This window comes from Eschscholzia californica, unplaced genomic scaffold (genome assembly GCF_041429995.1).
Source record: "Eschscholzia californica isolate CP2 unplaced genomic scaffold, dmEscCali1.0.p SCAF_3, whole genome shotgun sequence".
Classification (NCBI taxonomy): Eukaryota; Viridiplantae; Streptophyta; class Magnoliopsida; order Ranunculales; family Papaveraceae; genus Eschscholzia; species Eschscholzia californica.
The window spans coordinates 61656904-61682939 of NW_028238420.1; the positions used below are offsets into that span (position 1 = coordinate 61656904).

At 36.9% G+C, this 26036-nt stretch overlaps 5 protein-coding genes across 6 annotated transcripts; 3 read left to right on the plus strand and 2 right to left on the minus strand.

Annotated features, from left to right (window-relative positions):
• The first annotated feature begins 6309 nt into the window (after positions 1-6309).
• LOC147552881 (E3 ubiquitin-protein ligase SINAT5-like) lies at positions 6310-9074 on the plus strand. Its single transcript, XM_086667364.1, has 3 exons — positions 6310-6779; positions 7786-8172; positions 8501-9074. The coding sequence occupies exons 1-3, from the start codon at positions 6585-6587 to the stop codon at positions 8861-8863; spliced, it is 945 nt and encodes a 314-aa protein (XP_086523490.1). The 5' UTR covers positions 6310-6584; the 3' UTR covers positions 8864-9074.
• Positions 9075-9533: 459 nt separating this feature from the next.
• Positions 9534-12320, plus strand: LOC147552882 (RNA polymerase II transcriptional coactivator KELP-like). Its single transcript, XM_086667365.1, has 3 exons — positions 9534-10078; positions 10387-10492; positions 11982-12320. Exons 1-3 carry the CDS (start codon positions 9713-9715, stop codon positions 12068-12070), a joined length of 561 nt encoding a protein of 186 aa, XP_086523491.1. The 5' UTR covers positions 9534-9712; the 3' UTR covers positions 12071-12320.
• Positions 12321-12547: 227 nt separating this feature from the next.
• LOC147552883 (protein DEFECTIVE IN MERISTEM SILENCING 3-like) lies at positions 12548-16211 on the minus strand. The gene is made up of 8 exons (XM_086667363.1): positions 16026-16211; positions 15457-15600; positions 15173-15287; positions 14502-14733; positions 13758-13949; positions 13352-13669; positions 13014-13239; positions 12548-12916 (listed from the first exon to the last, which is right to left on the minus strand). Exons 1-8 carry the CDS (start codon positions 16044-16046, stop codon positions 12884-12886), a joined length of 1281 nt encoding a protein of 426 aa, XP_086523489.1. The 5' UTR covers positions 16047-16211; the 3' UTR covers positions 12548-12883.
• A 1110-nt stretch (positions 16212-17321) lies between these two features.
• Positions 17322-21641, plus strand: LOC147552884 (F-box protein At2g16450-like). 2 transcript variants are annotated; one of them, XM_086667899.1, is made up of 3 exons: positions 17322-17461; positions 17697-20024; positions 20883-21641. In XM_086667899.1, exon 2 carries the CDS (start codon positions 17990-17992, stop codon positions 19976-19978), a length of 1989 nt encoding a protein of 662 aa, XP_086524025.1. In that variant the 5' UTR covers positions 17322-17461; positions 17697-17989; the 3' UTR covers positions 19979-20024; positions 20883-21641. The 2 variants fall into 2 exon arrangements, with proteins under 2 accessions (XP_086524025.1, XP_086524026.1); XM_086667900.1 differs by having other exon boundaries at positions 17346-17461; positions 17978-20024.
• Positions 21410-23530, minus strand: LOC147552885 (uncharacterized). The gene is made up of 4 exons (XM_086667905.1): positions 23198-23530; positions 22347-22558; positions 21875-22259; positions 21410-21709 (listed from the first exon to the last, which is right to left on the minus strand). Exons 1-4 carry the CDS (start codon positions 23253-23255, stop codon positions 21639-21641), a joined length of 726 nt encoding a protein of 241 aa, XP_086524031.1. The 5' UTR covers positions 23256-23530; the 3' UTR covers positions 21410-21638.
• Between the last annotated feature and the right edge of the window lie 2506 nt (positions 23531-26036).

Genomic DNA, 26036 nt, shown 5'->3' on the forward strand with positions numbered 1-26036 from the left:
ACCGCTTACCTGACATGTGTCTCCACCAAAGCACAAACCCGTATCAACAGTACCCTTCAAGTACCTCAAGACCCACTTCACAGCTTCCCAATGTGTCTTCCCCGGGTTTTCCATAAACCTACTAACCACACTGACCGCTTGTGAAATATCCGGACGAGTACACACCATAGCGTACATCAAACTGCCAACTGCACTAGCATACGGTACACGATCCATATGATCCTTCTCCACCGTAGTAGTGGGAGATTGTTTTCCCGAGAGCCTGAAGTGTGGGGCCAAAGGTGTTGACACCGCCTTCGCATTCTGCATCCCGAATCGAGAAACTACTCGTTCGATGTAACCTTTCTGATTCAAGTACAGTTTCTTACTTGACTGTTCTCTCTTAATCTCCATTCCCAGTATCTTCTTTGCAGCGCCCATGTCTTTCATCTCAAACTCTTGACTGAGTTGAGATTTCAACTTATCTATCTCCACCATGCTTCGAGAAGCAATAAGCATGTCATCCACATACAAAAGGAGATAAATAAAGTCACCTTCGCGAAGTTTCTTGATGTATACACAACAATCATAGTCACTTCTGCGAAAACCATGCTTTAGCATGAAAAAATCAAATCGTTTGTACCATTTGGCGAGGGGATTGTTTTAATCCGTAAAGAGATTTCCTCAAACGACATACTTGATTTTCTTTGCCCTCAACCTTGTATCCCTCAGGTTGAGCCATATAAATTTCTTCTTCCAAATCTCCGTGCAAGAAGGCGGTTTTAACATCGAGTTGTTCCAGCTCAAGATCACTATGAGCAACAATACTCAATAGCACCAGAATAGAAGTATGTTTCATGACCGGTGAGAAAATCTCATTGTAGTCGACCCCTTCTTTCTGTGCATAACCCTTGGCCACTAGTCTTGCCTTATACCTTGTACCCTTAATCTCGGAAGAATCCTCTTTCTTCTTGTACACCCATTTACAACCAATAACAGACTTACCTTCGGGTAATGGGACAACCTCCCATGTCTGGTTCTTGTGAAGAGACTCCATCTCTTCTTGCATAGCAACCAACCAACTTTCTCTATCTGCCGCGGCGATAGCTTGTTTGAAGGTGACCGGCTCGTCGTCTTCCACCGAGAGTACATATTCAACCACATTTGCCTGCCCGTAATGCCTAAGAGGTTTGTCTGACCCTAACCTCTGTACCGGCTTATATAACCGTTTCGGCCTAGTGTGTACCGAAACATCCTCATGATCGGGTTCATCAATTTCCTGCTTTGACCGTGCCACTTCTCGATCCCATCTTCTCTTCGTTCAATCTCAACAAGGCTCTGGTACCAATTGTTATAACTAAAAGTCGCGGAAGCTATCGAACCTATCCTAGAAATTGATCCGGTTATGAAGATTAATCGAAAAGCTAAGTCAAAATCAAATATGCGAACAGAATTTAACGAGGTTCCGCTTTAAAGCCTACGTCCTCGGGCGAACAAGAAATCTTTATTGAAGGATAGATGAAGACCACTCACACAACCCGCAAGTTCGTCCCAAGATGGTACCGTATAGTAATAACCTTCTATACTAAATCTTCGACGACCGAGAAATTTAACACCGCTCAAAAAACTATGAAAAATTTCTCTCACTCTTGCTCTCTCTCTAACTCTCTAAAGAAGAGTTGTTGCTTGTGTTGGTGTATTTAGTGGTGGAACTCAACCCCTATTTATAATATAATATAGCCACCGACCCATAATAGGAAGTAGGGAGGCTTAACCGACTCAAACCAATTGAAGCCAAAATTGGAAATTGATTCCAAAATTGGAAAAGCCTCTCACCAAACCGCCTATTAGAAACCGCCTTCAACCAAACTGCCCAATTTGGTTTCTAACTTTCCCTGTTTCCCAAACCGCCTCAATCAAGAAACCACCCTCTCACATTAGTGTTTACTACCCAATGATAATTGACAATATGCGTTAAGAGACATCCAATAATGTGAGTGAGGAGTAGGTAATAGTTAGTGGATCATCTATTACCCAAAATATAATTATTGATAATAGTCAGAGTGTTTATATCAAATCAATATACTACAGTATATACTTTCACATGTATCAATTCAATGTATTAAATGAACAATGACTCTTATATAATTGTATCCAGTTACCCTTTGAAATGGTCGGTTAACATTCAACAAAGGTTAGTAATTCGATAATATTTCCTCCACGTATTCAAATCGGTTAGATTTGTTACGAAACACAAACATTTGTACGTACATCTTACTAATTTTTACATAATTTTCTTATATATATTATATATAATGTTATTGACAATTTTCACCGTTAAAATAGACTATACTTTACATGTATTTGTGGTTTAAAAAAGTATACTCAAGTGCAAGTAGAATTGCAGGTCTATGATTATGCTTCTTTTCATTCACATGGTGTTAGTTTATTTTCCAAAATGCAATGTGGCATGTTGTAATGAGCTTTAAGAAAAGAATATTGGAATTATTCATTTAATCATTAGTATATTACATAACCTTTCCTGAGGTCGTAAATGATACCGACCTATTTCAAACATTTATAAAATAATTGAGGAATGAAGCATTTGACTAAGAGTTATTCTTAGTCTACCATTCAGTTATTTTGAAATGAAGTAATTTTTACATAATTCCTGAAGATCTTTATTATAGTATTAGCTAGTTCTTTGTTTTCGTGTATCTCGACAAAAAAAAAACATGAATTGGACTCTCCACTAATTTTTTTCCCCCGGTTTTTGCCCAACTAGGTTTTACAAGCAAAATTTTAACTAGGCAACTAACTGGAGTCAGGTGACATGGGGTGTGGATGCCAGGTGGAAACACACCACATCCTTAGAAAGGTGTTCTAGTGCATGATTTCGTATCATGCAAGATGGCTATTGGTTAGGTGCTATAGTACATTACTCTGATATACTTCAACGAAGAAAGTGCAAGAGAGTCGAGGCCCTTGAAATTCGACCATAAAAAAGAATCCGAGATACTTATAGATATTCCAAAGTACATGAAAAAAGGATGTCATCAACTTTTTGAATGGCTGAAAAAGCTCGATTCACTGGACAACAACTCGTGTTTTGAAGGAAGTTAAGAGCATAGCTTCTTCTTTGGATCATGTCCGTTTTTTGTTTGTTAATAGGAAGTTTAACAGTGTGGCTCATATCCAGGCCCGGCCCTGGCCCAAAGCGAGCAAAGCCTCGCTTTGGGCCACTAATTTTAAGGGGCCACCAGCTATGCAATTTGTATTAAACAATTTCGAGGCACCGTCATTTTTAGTAAATGGGCCACAAGATCCCGACCCAACAAAGGAATGGCGGAATGAGTGGCCCCATCCACCTCATCCCACTTTTCCAAATTTCTAGGTAATTAAACTTTTTCTTTTCTTTCCTATACGTGCTACAATCCCCACATACCATTGTTGCAAATACATACCCACTTTCTAAATTCTAAATAATTTAACTTAAACTATTATTCTTTAGTTTTTATCCTTGCAAATAATTTAACCTAAACTGATATCCTTTACCCCTCTTTCTAAATTCAAAATATTTTAACCTAAACTAAAACCTTTTTACCCCAAATTACTTGTAAGTTCTACCTAAAATCCAAACTTTCAAATGTTTTTCTTTTTCTTCTAACTTCAATACTCAAGACAAGAAGCTATTGTATTTTCTCGATTTTAAACCCTAAAACAACCATGGTTTTTCTTTTTTCAAGAATAGATTTAAACAATTTCAATAGTACGAAGAAATTTTTGGTTTTTTATTTGATTTGCATAAACTAAATTTCAAAGATGATGATCATTTGATGATCATCTGGCGAAGGGGAAAATCAATCTGGTTTGTGGATTTCCCAAACCAGTGTCGTTTCAGCGATTCTTTCACCGAAAAACAGACATAGAGCGAATAGGAAGAGAAAGAGAGAGGGGCGAGAAAAGAGAAAGGGAGAGGAAGGAAGAGAAAAAAAACAATGATGTGTGATGGTGGTCGGAAGAGAAGAAAAATTCTAAAAAGATGTTGAAGGTGCCGGAATGGTCATTTGACGGTGGCTATTGCGAAGTTGATAAAAAAAAGAAAAAACAAAAATATTTCACTCAAAATGGTTTCGCTCTAAAAAAAAAATTTAACAAACATTTTACATCCAGGAAAATTTTCTTATTTCTCCAAAGCGCTGGCCCTTACAATTTGCTAAAATTGAAGGGGCCACATTTCGTAACTTCGCTTCGGGCCACTAAAAACTCAGGGCCGGCCCTGCTCATATCATTGCCGTTAACTCTAGGAAGATTAAAACTTGTTCTTTTACTTGTCTTCCTACTTGCTCAAGTTCTCAATGTAATGTCTATAACTTTAGTTTGAATCAATAGATATTATATTGCCTCAAAAAAAAAAAAAACTCTAAAAATAAGTGATAATTCTCCCCATCCTAGGAGTACTGTTTTTCTATTTATTTATTTTTTATAGTTGAAGAATGTTTTCTACTTTTTTTTTTTTTTTTGTTGAACTGACTGTTTTCTACTTACTACCCACTTTATATTTAGGTGGGGTTAACCAGTAAACAACACAAAAGCTCACCACCCAATTAATCCGTCAGTTGGAAGTATCAATCACACTCATACACACTCACTTTTAGCAATTTTATGAAACTAGAGTAGGTTTCAGGCGTCCAATTATAATCTTTATCGATTGTGGTGAGATATGATTTCTCAATCGAGAGAATATTTGGGAGTAACCTTAGAATCTTCGAATTCCGCTTTACAAAATTCTCAAGACTTTGTTAAAGTTTTGTGTTTCTGGTTTCATCTTGTTCTACTGTTGCGATTCGAATTTTTTTGGTTTTGAAGTGGTGGCCTTTAGTAGCAGCTGCTCTAATATAGTAAGGTCTTGTTCTTCGAAGTCTCTCTTTTCCTCTTACTACTGAGAAGGATATCCGTTGTCGAAGACACAGAATGGAGGAAACTAGTTTAAATTTGATTGTAATTTTAGTTTCTTCATGTCTGTATTATATCTTTCAAGTGTTGTAATCGTGCTCATTTCATAAATAATACTACCATTACCCTTAAAATAAAAGCAGGTTTCACACAAAAGTCATCACCCAATTTTTCAATATTGATTGCCATATTTGTTTCACTCGGCATGATACACCTAAACATCTTTTGAAACTAATAAATTAAGTGTTTATATGCTCCAACTTTAGTGTTTGCGGTAATTGTTGTGAAGTATCTTAATTACCGGATAATTGTTTCACAGAATCGTTGAAAGTAGTAAAAGGAAGGAGAGAGGCGTTGAATTAAACCTTAATAGAGGTTTAAATAGAGATAAGGGGTAAAAAAAAGTCTACTTCCAATAACTTTGTTTTAGCTTATGATATAAAGTATGAGAAAATAGAAATCAGAAACCAGATATATTCTAGTATATAAATATAATCTTTATAGTAGAATTCTAGTTCAATTTAGGAATATAATCATTTTTGTGTCATGGATATATGTATTTATTTTTCACAGATATCATTTTAAATGTAGTAACAACCACATCCATGCTTGTTTACCAAATTGGGAGATTTAGAGCTTGGTCTCCACTTTTATTTTGATATCAAGACCACTCCCTCATTTCTTGAAATAGTTGATATATCTCAATTAGACGAAAATGTCCTCATTTGCCGAATTTCTTCCCTTTCCTACTCTTATTTCTCGGATATAATCTTCTCTCCATGTTCTAAACACTAATGCATAACATAATTTAAGATTCAACAAGAAAAAAGACAATTAAAAACATATATATTTTAAAGGAAATCTGGATGATATATTTTCTCAAAATAAAAAACATAATACAAAGTTTTGAGTTTTTAATCTGCCCTAATCTTTCTCTACCTAGTTCTCTTACTTTCTAGTTTTGAATTTGTCAATAGTTATAGCGAGTTCAAACTGAGATTTAGATTGGTATCTCATGACGGTTCAGACTTTGATTTTCAGAATGTTTAATAAGAAAAAGATTTATTAAGACGAAGAGTGAGAAACACAAAAATTTAGTAAAGAAGGATATTTTCGTCCAAGATTGATGATAACGAGGCGTATCAAATGTTTTAATAAAGTGGGGTGTAATCCTAATATTACGATCCAAGTGGTTCTGTCAAAATCTCCTTGCCAAATTTAACGACGAAGGATACTTTCGTCCAAGAGTGACAATTGGGGTTGAATATCAACTGTTTAATTAAAATGGGAGCGGAATTCTAATATTACTATGAAAGTAGGATCAATGTCAAAATCTCCTTACCAAATTCCCATCTTCTCTCTATCACCCAGGTTATATATGATGGGTCAACAAAATTTACAATTAGGTCGACAGAAATGAAATATAGACGATCGAACGGTCAATATTGAATTCTCTCACTAGAATTCGGTAAATAAGCAAACGAAGAAAAAGAAGCTTCTTCTTTGAGAGGGGGCAATTTTGTTCCTCTTCTTTCAAGTTTGAAAGACGAATTAGATCGATGAAATTCGATCCACTTCTTGTTTTAGTTTTGATCATCACCGAAAACAGATAGATAGAGAGAGAGAGAGAAAGAACAACTTCATATTGAATGGAGGTGGATAATATTGAATGCGTCTCTTCTTCAAATGGGATCAATGATGAAGAAACCCATCACAATCAATTTTCTTCTTCTTCAAAACCCCATAAAAATGTTATCTCCTCTGTGATTTCTCCTTCTTCTAGCCTTTATGAATTGCTTGAGTGCCCTGTTTGTACCAATTCTATGTACCCACCGATTCATCAGGTAATGTTTCTTCATTTTGATTAATGGGTTATTTTTATTTTTGAGTAAAAGTGTTGAATTTGACAGATTTAGGTTTACTATAAATTGGGTTCTCTAGGATTTTGTTAACCTAATTTGTTGTATTGTATATAGTTAGGGTAAATGATAGTATAACTTTTAGATATGGATGAGATTACTAAATTTACTATTAAGGGTATTGTTGATGTTGAGGGATTTAAAGGGGTTTTTAAGGAGTTGTTTGACCTAAGTTGGAATTTGAATTGTTTTGGTTCTTTAATCCGGATAACCAAATGTTCCTATTGATTCTTTCAATTAAGGGTATTTGAATTGTTAGGGTATTTAGTAGACTGAAATGATGATGGTTTTGGGCTTTTTGACAAAGATTGGAGGAAAATTAAGTTCACCAATAGGTCTTATTCTATGTTTAATTGTTATGGTTTGGGGTTTTGATTTTCATGTAATGGTTTATGGTAACAATTTTAAAGCATTTCACATTTGTTTTGACGACCACGTACATATCATTAGAGACTGAATTTTTTCATAGTCTAATAAACTCATCTAACATTGTGCTAATTGACTCTATGAATCTACTACTTGTTCATTATCTGCCCTAGAAATCAGACAATTTCTTGATAATCTCATTCTTTCAACACTTCAGATGCTGCATTTTTTTGCATTGCCTTCAGAATCTCTAGTTCTAAGAAGTAAGAACTATAACTGGAAGATATTCTGTTACTGTTAATGATCTTATTTGACATGATTTCATGGTTGAACATGTCAATTTCATTGTATTTGAGGTCATGCCTCACATATATGAGGTTACTAATTTTTTGTTCGGTGACTTGTGTTTCCTCTTTTTCCTATTTGCTGTACTCATTCCCCATGTCTGAATTCTGATTACTCTAATCTCCTTTCACAGAAGATTTTATAGAGAAAACTCCATTTCATAGTTGTTTATATGTATATATAAATTATTCCGGTTTCTTACGGCATGCAATTCTTGCAGTGTCACAACGGGCACACACTATGTTCTACCTGTAAAGCAAGAGTAAACAACCGGTGCCCTACTTGTAGACAAGAGCTCGGGGACATCAGATGTTTAGCATTGGAGAAGGTTGCCGAATCCCTTGAACTCCCTTGCAGATACTACTCTTTGGGTTGCCTTGAGATTTTTCCTTATTATAGTAGACTCAAGCATGAAGGTCAGTGTACCTTTAGACCATACAACTGCCCTTATGCCGGCTCAGACTGCTCTGTGAGTGGGGATATACCTTTTCTTGTCACCCATCTACGGGACAATCACAAGGTAGACATGCACTCGGGATGTACATTCAACCATCGATATGTTAAGGCCAATCCCTGCGAAGTTGAAAATGCCACATGGATGTTGACTGTAAGTGTGATTTCGTTTCATGACCCACGGTTCTATTGTGCCTAAACCAGTTGCCCGACCTTGGCTCAACTACTATGTTGCTAGCGATCGAACAGTTCATTTTTTCTCATTTGTTCCGAACATCGCGTGCAACTAGTAAGTCAAGGAGGCGTTGGGTTGGTGTTTGGGACATTCGGGCCCAGTTGGGCATCTGGTTTTGGCACAATATACTTTTGTTTTCATGAGTATATTTGGTTTTCCACCATTACCATTATTTTCTTTTTTTGTGTTGTTGGAATGGTGGCAAGGCCTTCGAATATCGTTATTCATCTTGTTTCTTTTTGTTTAGGTCTTCAACTGCTTTGGTCAGTACTTCTGTTTACATTTTGAAGCTTTCCAGCTTGGTATGGCTCCTGTATACATGGCGTTTCTTCGATTCATGGGAGATGAAAATGATGCTAGGAACTATAATTACAGTTTGGAAGTAGGAGGAAATGGAAGGAAACTAACTTGGGAAGGAACCCCAAGGAGCATCCGAGATAGTCATCGGAAAGTCAGGGACAGCCATGACGGACTCATTATTCAACAAAACATGGCACTCTTCTTCTCAGGTGGGAACAGGAAAGAGCTAAAGCTTAGGGTCACAGGAAGGATATGGAAGGAGCAACACAACCAAGAACCTGGAACGTGCATACCTAACCTCTGTAGCTGAAGGAATATACGAGGTTTCTTGGTTGTTTCAGTTGGATAGTCTCTCTCTCCCCCCTCTCTCTCTCTCATGAAAACTAATGGTAAAAATAGTTCCTTATACATTATGAAAGTTCTCGAAACAACTTGTACCACCCGAAGAAGATGGTGATATTTGAAAAGATGATTTGCCTACTATAGGCTTCATAACGAAAATAAAAGGAGTCCTTGGATTATTTCTATTAGTGTTGTTTTCTTTTTTGGAAGACGACTACTATCTACGTAAGTCGTGATATTTGACATTTGATACATCATTGTGATAAGCTCGATAACCGCCCACTGAAACACTAACAGGACCGGGCTCATAGCCCAACAAGACAATGGCCTACAACCCAATATTATTTATACCCTAATAATCTACCCTCATAATCCTAATTCAAATAATCAAAGATTCCACCTTCTCTGGGCTTCGAACTTTCCCAAGGCTTTCTGGAGTTTCTTTCTGGAGTTTATGTCAACACCTTGGAACCGCTTGGGCTACCAAAGAGATAGACGACTGGAGTTGTTGTCACGAGGAAGAAGAAAGTAAAAACATAAGAAGTGAGTAGTGTTTGAAAGACAAAAAAAAAAAAACTTGTCTGTGGGGGAAAAAAATCCTTACTTCTTAATACAATAACTAACAAAAATCAGGATTTGTACAATTTTTTAGTCAGAAAAGTAAGATCTCTTGCCTAATTAAAATTACTCCTAACCGTGGGAGTCTGTCCTTTGAGCTTCTTATAGAATCTAGTAGTATCAATTTCCTTGGTCTATAAAATCTTCCCTTTCGTAAACCCTCTCCCTCTTTTTTATCTCTTTAGAAGAAGAAGAAAGAATGGAAGAAGAAACGAAAAGGGAAATCGAGGAGACAGTAACTGATATACTGAAAAATGCAAATATGGACGAGATGACTGAATCTAAAGTCAGAAAACTTGCTTCTGATAAACTAGGTATTGATCTTTCTGGTAAAGAAGAAAAGAAATTAGTTAGAAATGTTGTTGAATCTTTCATTTCTTCTCTTGAAAATCAACAAAAATCACCACCACCTCCCCAAAAACAACAACAACAGGAAGAACCCCTCAATCACAAAGATGATGATGATGAAGAAGCAGAAGTGGAGGAAGAAGATGCAGAAGAGGAGGAGAAAACTGGAAGTGGTGATAAAGAGTATGACGATAATGGCGATCTCATCATTTGCAGGGTAATTTCAGTTTGTTGTATTTTCTCTTTGAAATTTCATTACTCTTAAACCCTACACTACTTAGGTTTTAACCCTAATTTTTCTTTTTCGTTTTTGAATCTAATTCGACCCTAATTTGTTATAAGGAATCCAGTTTATTGGGAAAACCCTAATTATATGGTTAAGATTATTGTTTTACAAAGTTGTTATCTTGAAGCCTCTAATTTATGAAGAATTTGATGATGTAATGCCATGAAAACCCTAGGTTGTATGATTCCGATTAGTATTTTATTCTTTTCCTTGATTAGTTGCTTCATTGGTTTTCACAGCTTTCCAATAGGAGAAGGGTGACACTTCAAGATTTTAGAGGAAAGACATTGGTCTCGATAAGGGAATACTATGAGAAAGACGGAAAAGAGCTCCCTTCTTCTAAAGGTAACCAATTACTTGCCCTATTTCGGATTTTTCAGTGTCACTTTCTCTCAAGTTAGAAATGCTTATTGCTCTAAAAATGGATTATTAAGTATGTTATAGTTATTATTAGTAGAATTATCCTTGTTTGGTGGAAAATGTCACATTCAATTCAAAATTAATGCAAAACTAGGGAACTTTAGGGCTTTGGACGGAAGATGAACCTAGTAGTTCTATCTAAGTAGTTGAACAAGGGATTGTCTTACCCGTAACCCACGATCCCTATCCCTTGTTATGGGATTGACTAACCCACGATCCCAATCCCGTTCACGATCCCTTGTAATGGGATTGACTAGCCCACGATCGCGATTCCGTTAAGGATCCCTCGGTATTGGTAACCTCTCTAGCTATGTAAATATAATTATGTACCTAGTTATAGATACATTACACTATATATAAAATTGACTCAATGGATCGGCATGGGATTGGCTTGGTCTACCCCCAACCCAATCCGATACACGAGTTACACAGGTGGCTCGGGCGAGCCCTGCTGCATAGGTTTCTATACGGTTACCTGGTTTACGTTGTAGCCACCATGGAGATAACACGCACATCAATGAAAAGTTGCGCTTACGTCATAACGGATCGGATAGCGAAGAAGTATCACTATTTAGACTTCATCAAGCAGTTTTATATGTCTATACTAATAGAGACCTAATATGCAAAGCAAAACATGTGATTAGCAGCACTTATGTTTACGGCTTTAGATGATTTTCGATTCTGTTACGGGGTTTTGTGTGAGGATTATCATGTCTCCCTACACACTCGGGTAAGCATTACCGCACAGTTGTATGATATCTTTTCTCATACTTGTACAAAGATCACAGAGCTCGTTGTTCTCCCAATTTTACAAGAACTATTTTTTCTACCTAAGACTTAGTAGCAATGTTGTTACTGAACAGTTTCCAAAGAGTTGGAGACGAGGATGCACTATTTTTGTGCCTTGTTTCTGTCATTACCTTTTTTGACATTTCTTACAATATCTGTTACACCGACATAAGAGAAAACCTAAAAGTTTTCAGATGACGGTTTTTCCTTACATGGAATTATGGAACTCAAGCAATTTACACATCACCATCTAGCTTACCCATTTTACCAGTTAGATGTTCTTAAAACAATCAATTTGTAATCTGACATGATATCTGCCTGATTTCATAAAATAGTTTTGGATTTTTTTTTTTTCCTTTTCTTTCCACTAATCATTTGCGGACCTTAACATGATTGTCCAAAATGGGGTGGTTCAACCTAGGCGCTTTGGCGTGGTTTCCTTTGCTGCTTCAATATGATTTAAACTTCCTTGGGTTGAAAGACTCGAAATTATGAAACCTTCCCAATCTATTAGGGGCTAATGTGTTCCTTTTGTTCGAATACTGCAACTCCTTGCTGTTTTTACCTTTTCTGGACTAGAATTCTATAGATGATTCTAAAAGTTTATCTTGTTTTATTATCTTAGGTATAAGCTTGACAGCAGAACAATGGTCTTCCTTCAGTAAAGCTGTGCCGGGAATAGAAGAAGCTATCAAGAAGATGGAGACAAGGTAAAGATAAAGATGTCGGACGGTGGTGGGATTCTGTTATGATAAACCTTTTGTATGAAACTTGGAGCTTACAAGTCTGTATGGAGAAACTAAGTTTTTTTTTTTGATGAGATTGGAGAAACTAAGTTAGAAGCTGAAATTAGGACTTCTTTCGTTTTTGTATCCGGTATTAAAACTGAAAATTATGTTGTAATGTTTGGAACCACAATAGAGGATATTCTGTCTTCCAAATAAATTATTATAATTGGATCCTACTTCTCACTCCTGTTCCTTTCCACCTCAAGGTAATTCTTTGATATGTTTGAGTTTAAGAAGAGGTTAATTCTAGTTCGGTAGGATTTCAGCGTCTTTAGCCTTTTTAACAAACTGAAACCGCAGGAACTTCCCCACCACCACCAACACCACTACCAGATGACAGAAACCATTACAAACGGCTACAAGTTTACTAACATCTACAAAACTAAATTGGGCTGAGAAAGAGTGTTGAAACTTGCAACTTCCATAATAAGGTATAAATAGCAGTTTTCATATTAGGCAATGCACCCAGTCAAATGTCATGAAAAGGGGGGAAAGAACACTGAAACAGAGACATGTTTAAAGAAAATTAGGAAGATAAGAAAAACACTGGCTGATCAAGTTCATTCCCGCCCGGGCAAGCCCCATATGCTTCCCCCGGTATTCAATAGTGACGCCTAATTTATAACAAGCCAAATCATTGACCGTCTACCAAGGAATCGAAGGAAATCAGACAAGCACCCGGAGGTTCCTCGATTCATTTCTTCATCATGTAAAGTCCTGTCCATGGTTAACCAAGACCTCATCTCGGAGTGGTGTTTCGGCTTCCTTGTTGCTGTTGACAAAAGAGGGCAAAGAGATAGTCAGCTCTTGGGTTATCTTCATGTAGGATCTCATCATATATGGGAAAAGTGATATAAGAAAACCAGTACCTGAGCCGCATAGGTCGAGCTTTCAGCAAGGAACTTGACAAATTCTTGTTTTTTCGCCTCAAAGCTGATTCTTACTTGGTTTAATAACAATTCTTCTCTCTGCATCTCCTCGACTATCCTTTCCTTTTCCCATCTTGTATATTTCAGTTTGTCCTCAGCTTGCATTATCTCATGAGGCAGAGTCGTTGATTTAGAGCTAGCCCCAAATCTCACCTCTACCTCTTTCCTTGAATCAGATAATACAATAAAATGTGTAATCAGCGAGAAGCAAACCTGAGAACAAGGTCAAATTACACACATATTTCCAGGATTAATTAGTCAATGGACATGATTCTTACCTATCACCGAGACAAAATAAACCAGAGCTCTTAATCATCCCACCGTCTAAAGATAGAGCTCCATAACGTATACAAGGACGGGCACGTAGCATTTCCGATCGGGTTTTATATACTTGTAGACGAGAGAAAAGATTATAGAATAAAGTCTCCCGAAGACCATGACCATCTGGTGTGCGATAAGACAAATTTGAATAATCCAAATCAATCATATTCACGGCGAAGCCGATAAATCCAGCAGGGCACTCTCCATTTAATTTTGGCTTCTTAAGATCAAGCTTCCGCTGTGGGTCATCAATTACAATCCCACCATCATAAGCGCTGCAAATAAAAACAACATTTAGAACGGTGATAAGTAGTATGCAGTAATGGCGCAAAATCCTGGAATTGTGAACTATGAGGTTCTTGCCTTAAACTTTCAAGACAGATAATTATGAAGCTTCCTTCCAAATGTTTTCCAAGAGTTGGTCCGAGCCCATGAAGACCCGCACTTTTATTGATTTTGCCTTCCTTGTCATATGTTTCGAGTGCTTTAACACCTTCAAATGTCTTGCAAACAATCGCAGTCATAGTCTCTAATCCAACATACGCTGATAAAAGCCTGGAAAGAAAAGTTTTTTGAATAACAACTAACCACGCGGATTGACGAACGATGAAGCAGTATTCTCATCTTGTTAATACCCAAAAATGAAATGGCTAACTTCTTTAAGAGGCAAGAACAATGATATGCCAAGTAACTAAAAAGCAGGAAACACAGAGTTTTACTGAGCTAAGCAGTTGGAGCCTCGGAGGCAGGATCAGACAAGGGTCAATCCTCAGTTTCTATGGACCTGAGCCAAGTAACTTGGCCAAGTTTTCATAATCATTACATATATAACATGAGTATATATAGACTTTTTACACAGACCACGAAACTCTACTTTAATTGCTTGAATTAAATTCCATCAATTCGAATTTTATACATGTCACTCGGAAAGTTTGGCATGCTTGGGCTACCCCGATCTTAAGATTTAAGAGTTATTCGGGTGGATCTAACGATCCTAACTACTTAGATACTGAAATAATAATACATGATTATATACCATCTGGGAATCCATGTATAGTTTCGACAGATAAGTAAAGGCCGGAAACAAATTTGAAGAACAGGAAGTACCTGCTAAGATTATCGTTATCTACTTCGCCGAGAGTAGCTACGATACCAAGCACGTCCTTAGTAAAAGGTAGATTTGATGCTTGAGATTTGTGATGAATATTCAACTGGCATAATAAACTAGCTGCTGATTTCTCCTGTTTCAATATTTGTTCAACTGTGTTGTCTTCTACCTTAACATGGTTAGAATTCTCATTGGTATCAATGGTGGTTGAGTGATACTTTCCGATACTAACTGAAGAAACAAACCACAAAATAAACAGAAAAATTGTTAAACACTAAGCACCATGATTTGTTGACGTGGGATTGATTACCATAGTAATAGAAACGTTTTTCAAAGTAATTGCGGGATTATAACGTTATCGAAGACGACATTTTGTTATGAGGAAAGTAGGTTCGGAAGCGATCTTTCCTCGTTCAGTGGTCAGAACTTAACACGTGTAAGATAAATGACCTTTTCCCACAAAAAAACCAACAGCCTAATCTACTATAGTTAGTCGACACGTTTATCCTCAAAACGGAATGCTTAGAGACGCTCGTAGCCAAAGAGCGTTCTTTCCTTTCGAGTTAGTTTTAATGTCCGAAGTTGGATTACCGAAACTAATACGATCCGACCTAGCATAACAACATGACATAATTATACTACTACTAAAACGGAAAGATAAACAATATACCTTGTATATCAAGAATAGATTCATCTAAGTTGTTTATAAGAGATTTGAGAAATATAATATTCTCCTCATGATCCCTGATTTTATACCCAAGCTTTTCCACTTCATCTTGCAATTTCTGTAATAATAAGCGAGTAAGGTTCGAGATAAGTTCCAGCGAGAACTCACAAGTGATAGAAAATCATCGATACTTTCATCCAAAATAAGAATCTCTAAAACCATTCTCATTAATAGCGAAAAACTGAGAAAACTCATAATGTGATACCAATAAGGTGAAAGATACAAACCTTGGTGTGGATGGGGATGGATTCAATCTTCACAAATTCTCTGTTTTGAAATCCACCCGTAGTCATTGAACCATGGTCTCTCACATCCATAGGGTTCAACATTGATGGGTCTTGAACAGCTAATGCCCTTACTTGAAGGGGAACCTAGATACAAGAAGAAGAATCATGATTATCAAATTCAATTTGCTTAATCAATATATATATATATATATATTGGGTATCAGATCAAACATGCTATAGAAGAATAATGTTTTTTGCTCTAAATGAAATGCATTCAAACTTATACTCTTAAAAAACTCTCGTACTATTACAATTGAGTAAAAAAAACTCTCAATTGGCGTAAAATTGGAGAAGAAATTAGTGAAAATTTTCCAAGTAAATGACTAAATCAAGAATACCCAAGACAGAATTTCTGTCGAAACTGTAAGAGAAATCGGGGGATTTGGATGATTCAATCAAATCATGCTAAAAGAAAATCTAAAACCCTTGATTGTTCTGTGTGTTTCTCTGTTTAACTTACAGAGAGGGAGAGAGAAGTTAGAGAGAGAAAGAGAGAGAGAGGGTTATACCTGCTGGTTAGGGTGAAACATGGCTTACTTCACAGAGATATTACCAGACCAGACTTGTACTAGTTTAGTGCTTCTAGAGAGAGAAACAGAGAGAACTGAGAAATAGAGAGAGAGAGTTGTGTAAATCTAGGGAGCTCCAAAAAGGAAAAAAGAAACAGGACAGAACCTAAGGAACATATCTTCCTTAGGGAGGATAGTTTCTGTTTTTGTTGAAGGGTCAATTTCGTTCTGCCGTGCGGGTCATCTGTTCCTTGGAGGCCCAACGGGCCTTAGTTTAGCACACCCTAAGAAAGTTGGGAAATTATAGGTTGCGTCTAGTAGGGGTGAGCAACTGTCGGTTAACTTCGATTAGGGGCGGAGCTATAGGTGGGCTAAGCCGGCTGCAGCCCGGGTCTTCCCACATGTAACTTCTACCTTTTGTTGCCTTTTTTACGATGTACCCGAATCTTCTCATTTGACTTATACTTTGCGTTGAGTTTATTAACTAAAGACTTTAGAGTCCAATTGGTAAGGCAAGAGGGTTATACCCATGAGGTAGTGTGTCCGAGCCCCCTTATTAGCAATATTTTTTTTAAACTAGTTCGTATATTAACATCCACAACTATTAACATCAACAACTATAACACAAATAAAATTCTTCACTATTTTAAGGTTTAATTCTTGTGTATGTTTCTCCTCTATTTTAAACTAGTTCCCTTACTAGCAATAGAGTTCTTCACTATTTTAAACTAGTTTGTATATTAACATCCACAAGGATTTCTATTAGTATTTTTTTTTTTTTGTTGAGGAGGATTTCTATTAGTATTAAACCCAATAATGTCTATTTTGTATGAAAGATAGATATGGATGGATCCAATGATACAATGATGTAGTTTAGCTAAAATACTAAATTTTTCCAAATATAAATGTGAACTAGCACTATGATAGGGGGTGTATAGAAATTGAAAATTTTCGTGAACCCTTAATATAAGTTCAGCCCGCCCATACTCGAATTCCTGGTTCCGCCTCTGATTTCGATATTGTCTCGAGGCAAAGTCGAGTCAATAATTGCCGGCCAAACCTGAGTCGATATTTCGGTCGATTTACATGGTTCAACTCGGTCGATCAGTTTAGCCGAGCACAATTTAGAGAAAATGCTAAAATAATGTTATTCATTCTGGTTGATCGGTTTAACTTGTGAAGACTTGATTAAGTGTTTTTTCCCTTTTCAATTTAACATGTTTAAACTTTATTAAATTATCATTAACTTAAGATAACAAGGAAACTATTTAGCTTTCCCCAAAGCGCTGGCCTAATATAACTCAAAACGTATTACTATTTGACTCTATCTTTCTAGTCGGAGAACACCTATAACAAAACGCCTCTGTCCCGGTAAGTATCTCCCTGTTCTCCTCCTCCTGCAACTCCGGCCGTTCAACAGATTCGAGTGACTGATGGTAAGCATCTTCTACTTTTATCTCTCTACCCACTTTCCACAAACTTCTTTTTCTTATGTAATTTCGCATCTTAAAACATAAAAAAGGTCTTTTTTTTACTATTCTTAAACTTCGATCGTCAGTTTTCCAAAAAAAAAAAAGAAAAATCGTATCTTTCTTAATGAAATCAAGGGGTTATTGTTTCTTAAATTTTCTCCATGATTTATTGCCTTATTCAGTTAAATTTTGGATTTAGGGTTCTTCACTGTTACTGAAATTAGGAAGAAAGTTGCTGTATATGAGCACATGAAATTTGATACCAACAACCACAATTTGAAGAAATAGAATAAGGTTTTATGTGCATTAATTATTACTACTTGTAACTATCCTATTAATTATGATTTGTTAGCATGTGAGATACAAACAGGACTCTCTGTGAAGCTCCTTGTGAGTTTTAATAAGAGTGTTTGTGAAAACCTATATATATATATATATATATATCTCTTTTTGAAGACAAAAGCCTATTGGTTGACACAGTGAGGGAGATAAATGGACTCTTTGTTCTGTTACAATATGATATCGAGACTTATAAACGGTCTTATTGACTCTAAAGAAGATGTTGATATATGCAATACGATTACTCGACAAGTATCACCATGGATTATTGAATCAGCAGCATTTCCAGTGGGAAAAGAAGTTGAGCATGGCAGATATTGCATTCTGTTGATTTATAACAGGGTTAAATTATGCAAGTACTTATTCGGTTTTGATCCTGCCACTAATGAATTCAAATTGGCCTGTCTGTGGAACATATTGTCATCTCATGCTGCTGGCAAGCATTTTATTTATTGCGTTTTGACCGTGGGACGCCAAGGTTACAATACATGGAGAAGGATTGATCGACCTCGAACTTATGAACTAACGGATGATTCTATTCATGTGAATGGTTTTATTTATCGGAGCACTTGTGATCTTATTTTGTATGTGTGGCCTTCATGCATAGTTGCAGGTGATGTACAAAGTGAGAAGTTTCAAGCAATCACACTGCCTGATTTCATCCCTATACAGTCTTTGAGTCGTTACCAAGTAGCATCCTTCCCCTATCTTTCTGATTGTTTAGAAGTGGATGGGCATTTAGCTATGCTAATAAAAACGAATGGTAGAAGTCTTACTGATCTTGCTAATGATGATGATTGGTTCGTGAGTGAGATACTAACCAGACTCCCAGTGAAGTCCCTTTTCCGTTTCAAGAGTGTTTGTAAGCGATGGTCTTCCTTCATTCAACATGACCAACACTTCATTGATTTACACTTTACCCGTTCCGAAAAACGCCCTCCGTGCCGTTTATTTTTCGTCGTTCCTGTACCACAGACAGAGGAGGAGGACTATTTGGAACAACTGTGGATAGACCATTGGCCTTACAAGGAGTTCTTCATTACAGCTGACTTGTTGTTTGAAGACAAAGGCCGCATGAAAGTAGTGGTTGACACAGCAAGGAAGATGGACTCCCCGTCCCTCTACAATCTGATAACGAAACCTGTGAAGGGTTTAATTTGTCTCATTGACTCGGAATTCTCGTATTCAGTTCGTATATGCAATATCTGCACTGGAGAAGTATCACCATGGATTGAATCAGCTTTTTTAGTGGCAGAAGATAAAGATGAGGAGGACAGCTATCGCGATTGGTTGAAAGGAAACTACATATCATCCAAGTACCAATTGGGTTTCGATCCTGCCACTAATGAACACAAATTGGTCTGTGTGTGGAAGTTGGTTTCATCTGACGGCGTCCGCTCTTTTGTTTGTTACGTTCTGACCGTGGGGCGCCAAGGTTATGATTGTAGTAATACATGGAGAAGGATTGATGATGTTCCACCCTGCGAAATAACAGATGATTCTGTTTATGTGAATGGTGTTATTTATTGGAGCTCTTTTCTTCTTGAGCACGGCCTGTGGGGAAGTAAACACCGTCCTATATGCATAGTGGCATTTGATGTAGGAAGTGAGAAGTTCAGATCAATCACCATCCCTGATTTCATCCTTGATCACCCTAGGGATCATCACAAAATGATTTACGACGATCATCCATATTATGATGATATTGGGCATGTTAATTTATTAGAAGTGGATGGGAGTTTAGCTGTGTTAATTAAAATGAACAAATGTATGTTCCAGATGTATATATACGAAGATGATTACAAGGAGGAGATTAATAGAATGTTCAACAACGAAAGATGGAGTGAAGTGATTATCAGGTTGCCTTACTATTTGGATGAGAGTCAGATTGTTAGGTTTCATGGTCTCGTAGGATCAGATGACAAGATCATCTTAACATCCTCTGAGAAGATTCATTGTGGTCTAGAAGTGGGAAAGAAGAAATGTGTGTCAATTCATTGTTACAATTGGAAGAAGGGTCGTTGGACTGAGTTTGAAGTAAGTGGAATCCCCTCCTCAGTTCCACATCTATGCGCTGGTAGTTTCTTTAGTACTTTCTCGGAGAGCCTTTTACCCCTTAACAATCACAATGCTCTCTCGTAATAACCGCTTTTGTAGCAGATGGATCAGCCTCACTCTATCTCTAAAAGTAAGTATAGTTTATTAGAGATATATATATATATATATATATATATATATATATATATATATATATATATATATATATATTTATATATTTATATTGATTGGTAATTATTACAATGTCTCCGTCCTTGAGTGTTGATGAAAATGAATGATGATGAAGATTTTTCAATGGTATATTCATTGATAACATTTATGTGCTTTTTGTGGCTTGTGACCGTTTACTGTGTTTTCCGCTAATATCTGACTCTGCTGCACCTTTCAATTTTATCAATTATGATATGGGATATATTTTTGGAACTTGTACAGACATGACAGGATGGGTTTCATGGTTTAGATGTTAGCTCCGGGTGATCAGGTCTTTCGGTCTTGTATAAGTTCTGAGTTTTGATGTTTGGAACATGACTAATTTTGTGTCGTAACTCCTTCATCAGCAAAGAATGAATTTGGAAATAAGATGTCCAATTCTTAGTTTCTGTGTTTGTTTTCCTCATCTTAATTCGAGTAAGATACGTCTTAGAACGTTCTATTTTATAGTCTTGATGATTTCAATTATTCCAATCTAATTCTTTTTACTCTTACTTATACTCCTAATCTTCACGAGTACCTTTAAACACGGCCACTACCAGTCATCCACAGCTTCTAAATCGCTGGCACTGCACTCAAACCACCACTTAAGGACAATCAACAGCACCAAAAACACTGGTCCACCACCATTCGACCAAACCACCAAAAGTTCATCATCATAAACCCTGCAATTTTGACAAAGATTCATATGTTCTCATCTAAGAAAACATTTGTGATTACTCTCATCCAATTTCTACCGCTATGCTTAATAATGGGTTTATATTGTGCGGCTTGACAGTTGCAGAAGCTGAGAAATCTAAAATGGAGACAACAAATATGAAGCTAACTAGAAACCAGAAGGCCTACTACAAAGTGGGGAATCAGACTTCAGAATACCTATGCATATGACAAGTCCCCACAGCAAGAATCTAAAGACTACATGGACTTGGTGAACATAATTGATGTAGAATACAGACTGGTTTCCAATCATGTTTCAGCAAGATCCAGTCCAGTTCAGCCCTGCAGTTGCAATTCCAGACAGTGGCTGCAACTATGGCCTACTATCTGACGATATGCAGCCGCTAATGGAGGCGATTACGAAGGATGGCAACACCTCTCTCTCTCTCTCTCATAGACTGCCAAAGGGGAGTTTGTCCACGACAAATCAATTAAAACGAAGAATGGCAAGAAAAGAGAAGAGGTTCAGTGACCAACATATCGAGCTCCTACTGTTCATATTTGAAACAGACTACAGGCTAGGCCGACAAATGAAATTTAAGATGGCTAAAGAGTTCGCAATTCAAACTAGGCAAAAGTTGCACTATATTTGGTCCAAAAACAGGAGAGCTAGACAGAAGTCCAAGCAACTCGAGTTTGTTTACACTATATTGAAATCCAATTATAATGGTTCAGGTTCAAGACAGAGAGAGTGGAAAAGAAAAAAATGTAACTTTGATGAATCTGAGTAATGAAGTATGTATACTAAGCCTAATGAAACATATACTCAAGTCAGAGAAGTAATCAATTACTTATATAATGTTGGCATGTTGCTTCTCTAGAGTTTCAACTGCTCCCTAATCTCATCTATATCTTTCTTCACCAGGGTATTTGGAAGAATACGAAGTACTGCCAAAACAAAATTTACATCAGAAATAAAAATTGGAAATCTAATAATAAATGCATAATTATAGAAAAACAGCCATCTTTTTTTTTGTTGAACTACAAAAAAAAAACAGCCATCTCAACAAAACAAAAAAAAAGAAAAAAAAAAAAGAAAAAACAGCCACATACCATTGATCCTTCCGCCTGTTTTTTGCACCATTTTACCATTTTTCTCGTATGGCTTGCTAGCTACATCCATGCCTTTCTTTATCAACTTACAAACCTCTCTCGCGTCTAAAGTGAAGGTGTAGTCGTGTTCGACTATAGGTTTTGCTTTGGAACCACCATTTCCGGCAAAAAATGTATTTTCGTTGATTGGATAATAACTTGACCCATTTAGGGTCAACTCCACCGCATATAACTGCATCAACCCATTGTCATACGCTCCTATGACAATGGTGGCTTGCTGAGACTCTTCTTTAATTGATATGGGAGACCACAACGTACAAATATGTGAAGCAAGTTCCATAACGCTCATACGTCTTCCTCCGTTTAAACCCTGAAAAACTACATTCTATTGGGGAAAAACAAATTGCTTAATAGTATATAACAATAGATATCACTCAAACTTACAAAAGAAAATTTTGTTATAAGAACTTACGCTTTTAAAAGTCTCGGCAACTGTCCTAAGGCATCTAGATCGATTTCCAGCTAGCAAGCAATGTACGAGGTGAGGGGGATCGGAAAGAACACCAATTTTTAAACCCTTAACATTTTCGGTATATCCTTCATCATCACCGATAAGTCCATCAATAGCTAAAAAGATCCCGGTTTCATGTTTCAAAGCAATCAGTGCCGTCCCAGACAATCCATCTAAAGACATTAGAAAAAAGAAGAAGAATTATAATCACATCTTACCCCACCACTGAGCTCTCAGCAGAAACAAAATAAGGAATTAGAGGCACACTTTTCAGCCATATAAGCTTGCAACTGGAAGATTATTAGTACTACTATTATTCATTACCCACCACTAAGCATGCAAGCTCTTTATAACAAGATTTCACCACCTAATTTTAATAAAAAGCACCATCCATCAATCAATAATGGCAAGAAACCATGACCAATAGTTTAACAGGCCATCAAGAATGGCAAGAAAACCCCAATCAATCATTAAGGTTTAGACGAAATCCAACTTATTCTAACCTAGCTTTTCTTGGAAAGATATTAGAGAAACAAATCTTGGGAAAATATTGACATTCAAGATTAATAATGCTATAAAGATGGGGTGGAGTCTATCATTTGAAATTAACTAGTGTCATGTCATGTTAAAACGGAGTTCATTGAAGCCCTAGCTAGGTTAGAATTGGTTCTACAATAAGCTAGCAGCAATGATCTTAAAAAGTATATATAATAAAATGAAATTGTTAACCAGCAATGAGAAGTACTATAATCAATTCTAAACTGGTTAATTTGTGGATTCATCAAGAAACTAAATGGAGAATCAAACCTTACCTTCATTCATGGATTCAACATCTTTTTCATCACTAGGAAATGCAGATTCACTCTCCATAATCACCACTAGACTGACTGACTGACTGACTACTCTTTTCTTCAAAATGAAATTCCCACGCACTTTCTTCTCTACCACGCTAATCTCTCTCTCTTTCTCTACTTTCTCTCTCTACTTTCTCTCTCTACTTTCTCTAACAGAAAATTTCAGAGTACGTACTACTACGTAGTCCTCCTATATATCTCATTCAAATGAGTAGTGAAGAGGAAACCGAGCGGATTCGGGGTGACTCGTGCATGCACTCCCCCATACCATACAAGGGATATTTTAGTCCTTTCACATTGTGAAAAAATGCTCTAGTAAAATACTCCTTTGTCTTACAGAAATGAAGCTATGCCCGGCCGGGTGAGTTGGCGATCCCGCCGGGCATAGCGACTGACGTGGTTCAAGCTCAAATTGGTTACATAATGGAGTGTGAGTTCACGAGTAGGGTAATTTTATCATTTTCCAAGAGGAAACGGAGGAGTTGATAGGGGAGGGGACTCCAAGTTTTGTACTACTACTTGTTTGAAGGGAACCAAGATTCTAGTTCTCTTTTGGGTGGAAATTAGGATCTTGTTCCACTTGATCATTTGGATGGATTAATATCTGCATTAATTTGGTTCCACTTCATTTGGATATCATGTTGGGCTCGTGTACCCATGAGGAGCACCTAAGACTCGAGCTCAGATACCCATCAACACGTAAGATTTCGAGTCAATTTCAGGTATTCTTGAGCACGTAAGAGATCAGGTCAGCTCAGGTACCCTTGAGCACGTAAGACTTTGATCCGAGTATTTTGTGCTCAATAGAGTCAGTAACACTAGAGTTTCAAGGCGAACTCCAAATGGGCAAAGTTAAACCTCTTGATGAGATAATAATCTTAGTTGGCTTTGTCATGTTTCTAGAGGGAATACAAATTCTACCTGATTTCTTGGTTTTACTTTTACCTCACTGTGAAATTTTTATAAGATTTCAATTATTCCAATCTACTAAGTCTTTTTACTCTTACTACCCATCTTTGCACAATTCGTACATCTACTCTCTATCGTCACTGACTACCTTTAAGCGACCACTACCAGTCATCCACAAATTCGAAATCACTGGCACTACACTCAAATCACCACCTAAGGACGGACAATCAACAACACCAAAAACACTGGTCCGCCAGCCAAACCACCAAAAGTTCATGTCGGTAAACCCTGCAATTTTGACAGAGATTCATATGTTCTCATATAAGTAAACGTTCCGTTATTGTGATTACTCTTATCCAATTTCTATTTTCTACGGCTATGCTTAATAATGAGTTTATTTTGTGCGGCTTGACAGTTGTAGAAGCCGAGAAATCTAAAATGGAGAAATCTAATTAGAAACCCGAAGGCCTACTACTAAAAGGTGGGGAACCAGACTTCAGAATACTTATGCAGATGACAAGTCCCCACAGCAAGAATCTAAAAGACTACATGGACAGTGTCCGGAGCTATGGCTTACTATGCTATCGATATGCAGCCGCTAATGGAGGGGAATACGAAGGATGGCAATACCTCTTTCTATCTCATAGACTGCCAAAGGGAAGCTCATCCACAACAAATCAATTAAAATGAAGAATTGCAATAAAATAGAAGACCTTGACCAACATATCAAGCCCCATATTTGAATCAAACTACAAGCTAGGCCCCAGGGCTGGCCTGGTCCCAAAGCGAACAAAGCACTGCTTTGGGCTACAAAATCTACGGGTCGCATTTAGGAGAAATTTTACTTAAGGTGCCTTTAAAATAATACACCACATTCACAACTTCGTGAAAGAAGGGACCGCAATTAATTAGATTTTTCTGCGATAACATTTATGTGTTTTTAGTGGTTTGTGGCCGTTTACTGTGTTCTCAGCTTATTATATCTGACTCTTCCATACTATTATTCCATTTTATCCATTATAGTAAAGACATGGCAGAATGGTTTCATGGTATAGATGTTTGCCCCGCGAGTGATCAGGCCTTCAGGAAATCACTAATTTTATAGTCTCATATATGTGTTTATTTTGTTCTTCATATTTTAGTCTTAGATTTAAATATATTTTACTTCTGGCAAACTGAAACAGTAGGAACCGTTCATGTTTTTAAAGGTAATGCAAATTCCACTTGATTTCTTGTTTTCGTCTTTTTACCTCACTTTGAGTTTTTTTTTTTTTATAACATTTCAATTAATTCAACCTATTTTTTGTACTCTCCGTCTTTGCACGATTAGTACCTCTACTCGTATCTACACGACTACTACCTTCAAACGACCTCTGCCAGTTATCCGCTGCTTCAAAATCGTTGGGCACTACACTCAAATCACCACCTAAGGACAACCAACAACACTGAAAACACTGGTCCACCACCATTACAACCAAATCACCTAAAGTTCATCACCATCAACCCTGCAATTTTGACAAAGATTCATATGTTCTCATCTATAAGCAAACTTTATGTCATTGAGATTACTCTCTCCCAGTTTCAACCGCTACGCATAATAATTGGTTTTATGTGACATATATAGTCTAATTACCTGATTGAATTTTCTTAATTCCAGTATTGAATTGATTAATTACAAATCTAAAAATAAAAATAAATGAGGTACCTTTTAGTACCCGAAAAGTCGTTGACAACGGTTAAAAATAGTAACCTCCGGCCCTCCGCAAAGAGAGAAAATGGTAAAAGGACCCAAGGCAATAACAATTCAAAAGGGCGAGGCGACTGGTAGTATTAAGAACAAGACAACTTGTTCTATTTAGCTTGTGCACATATATACATCTAGTATCGT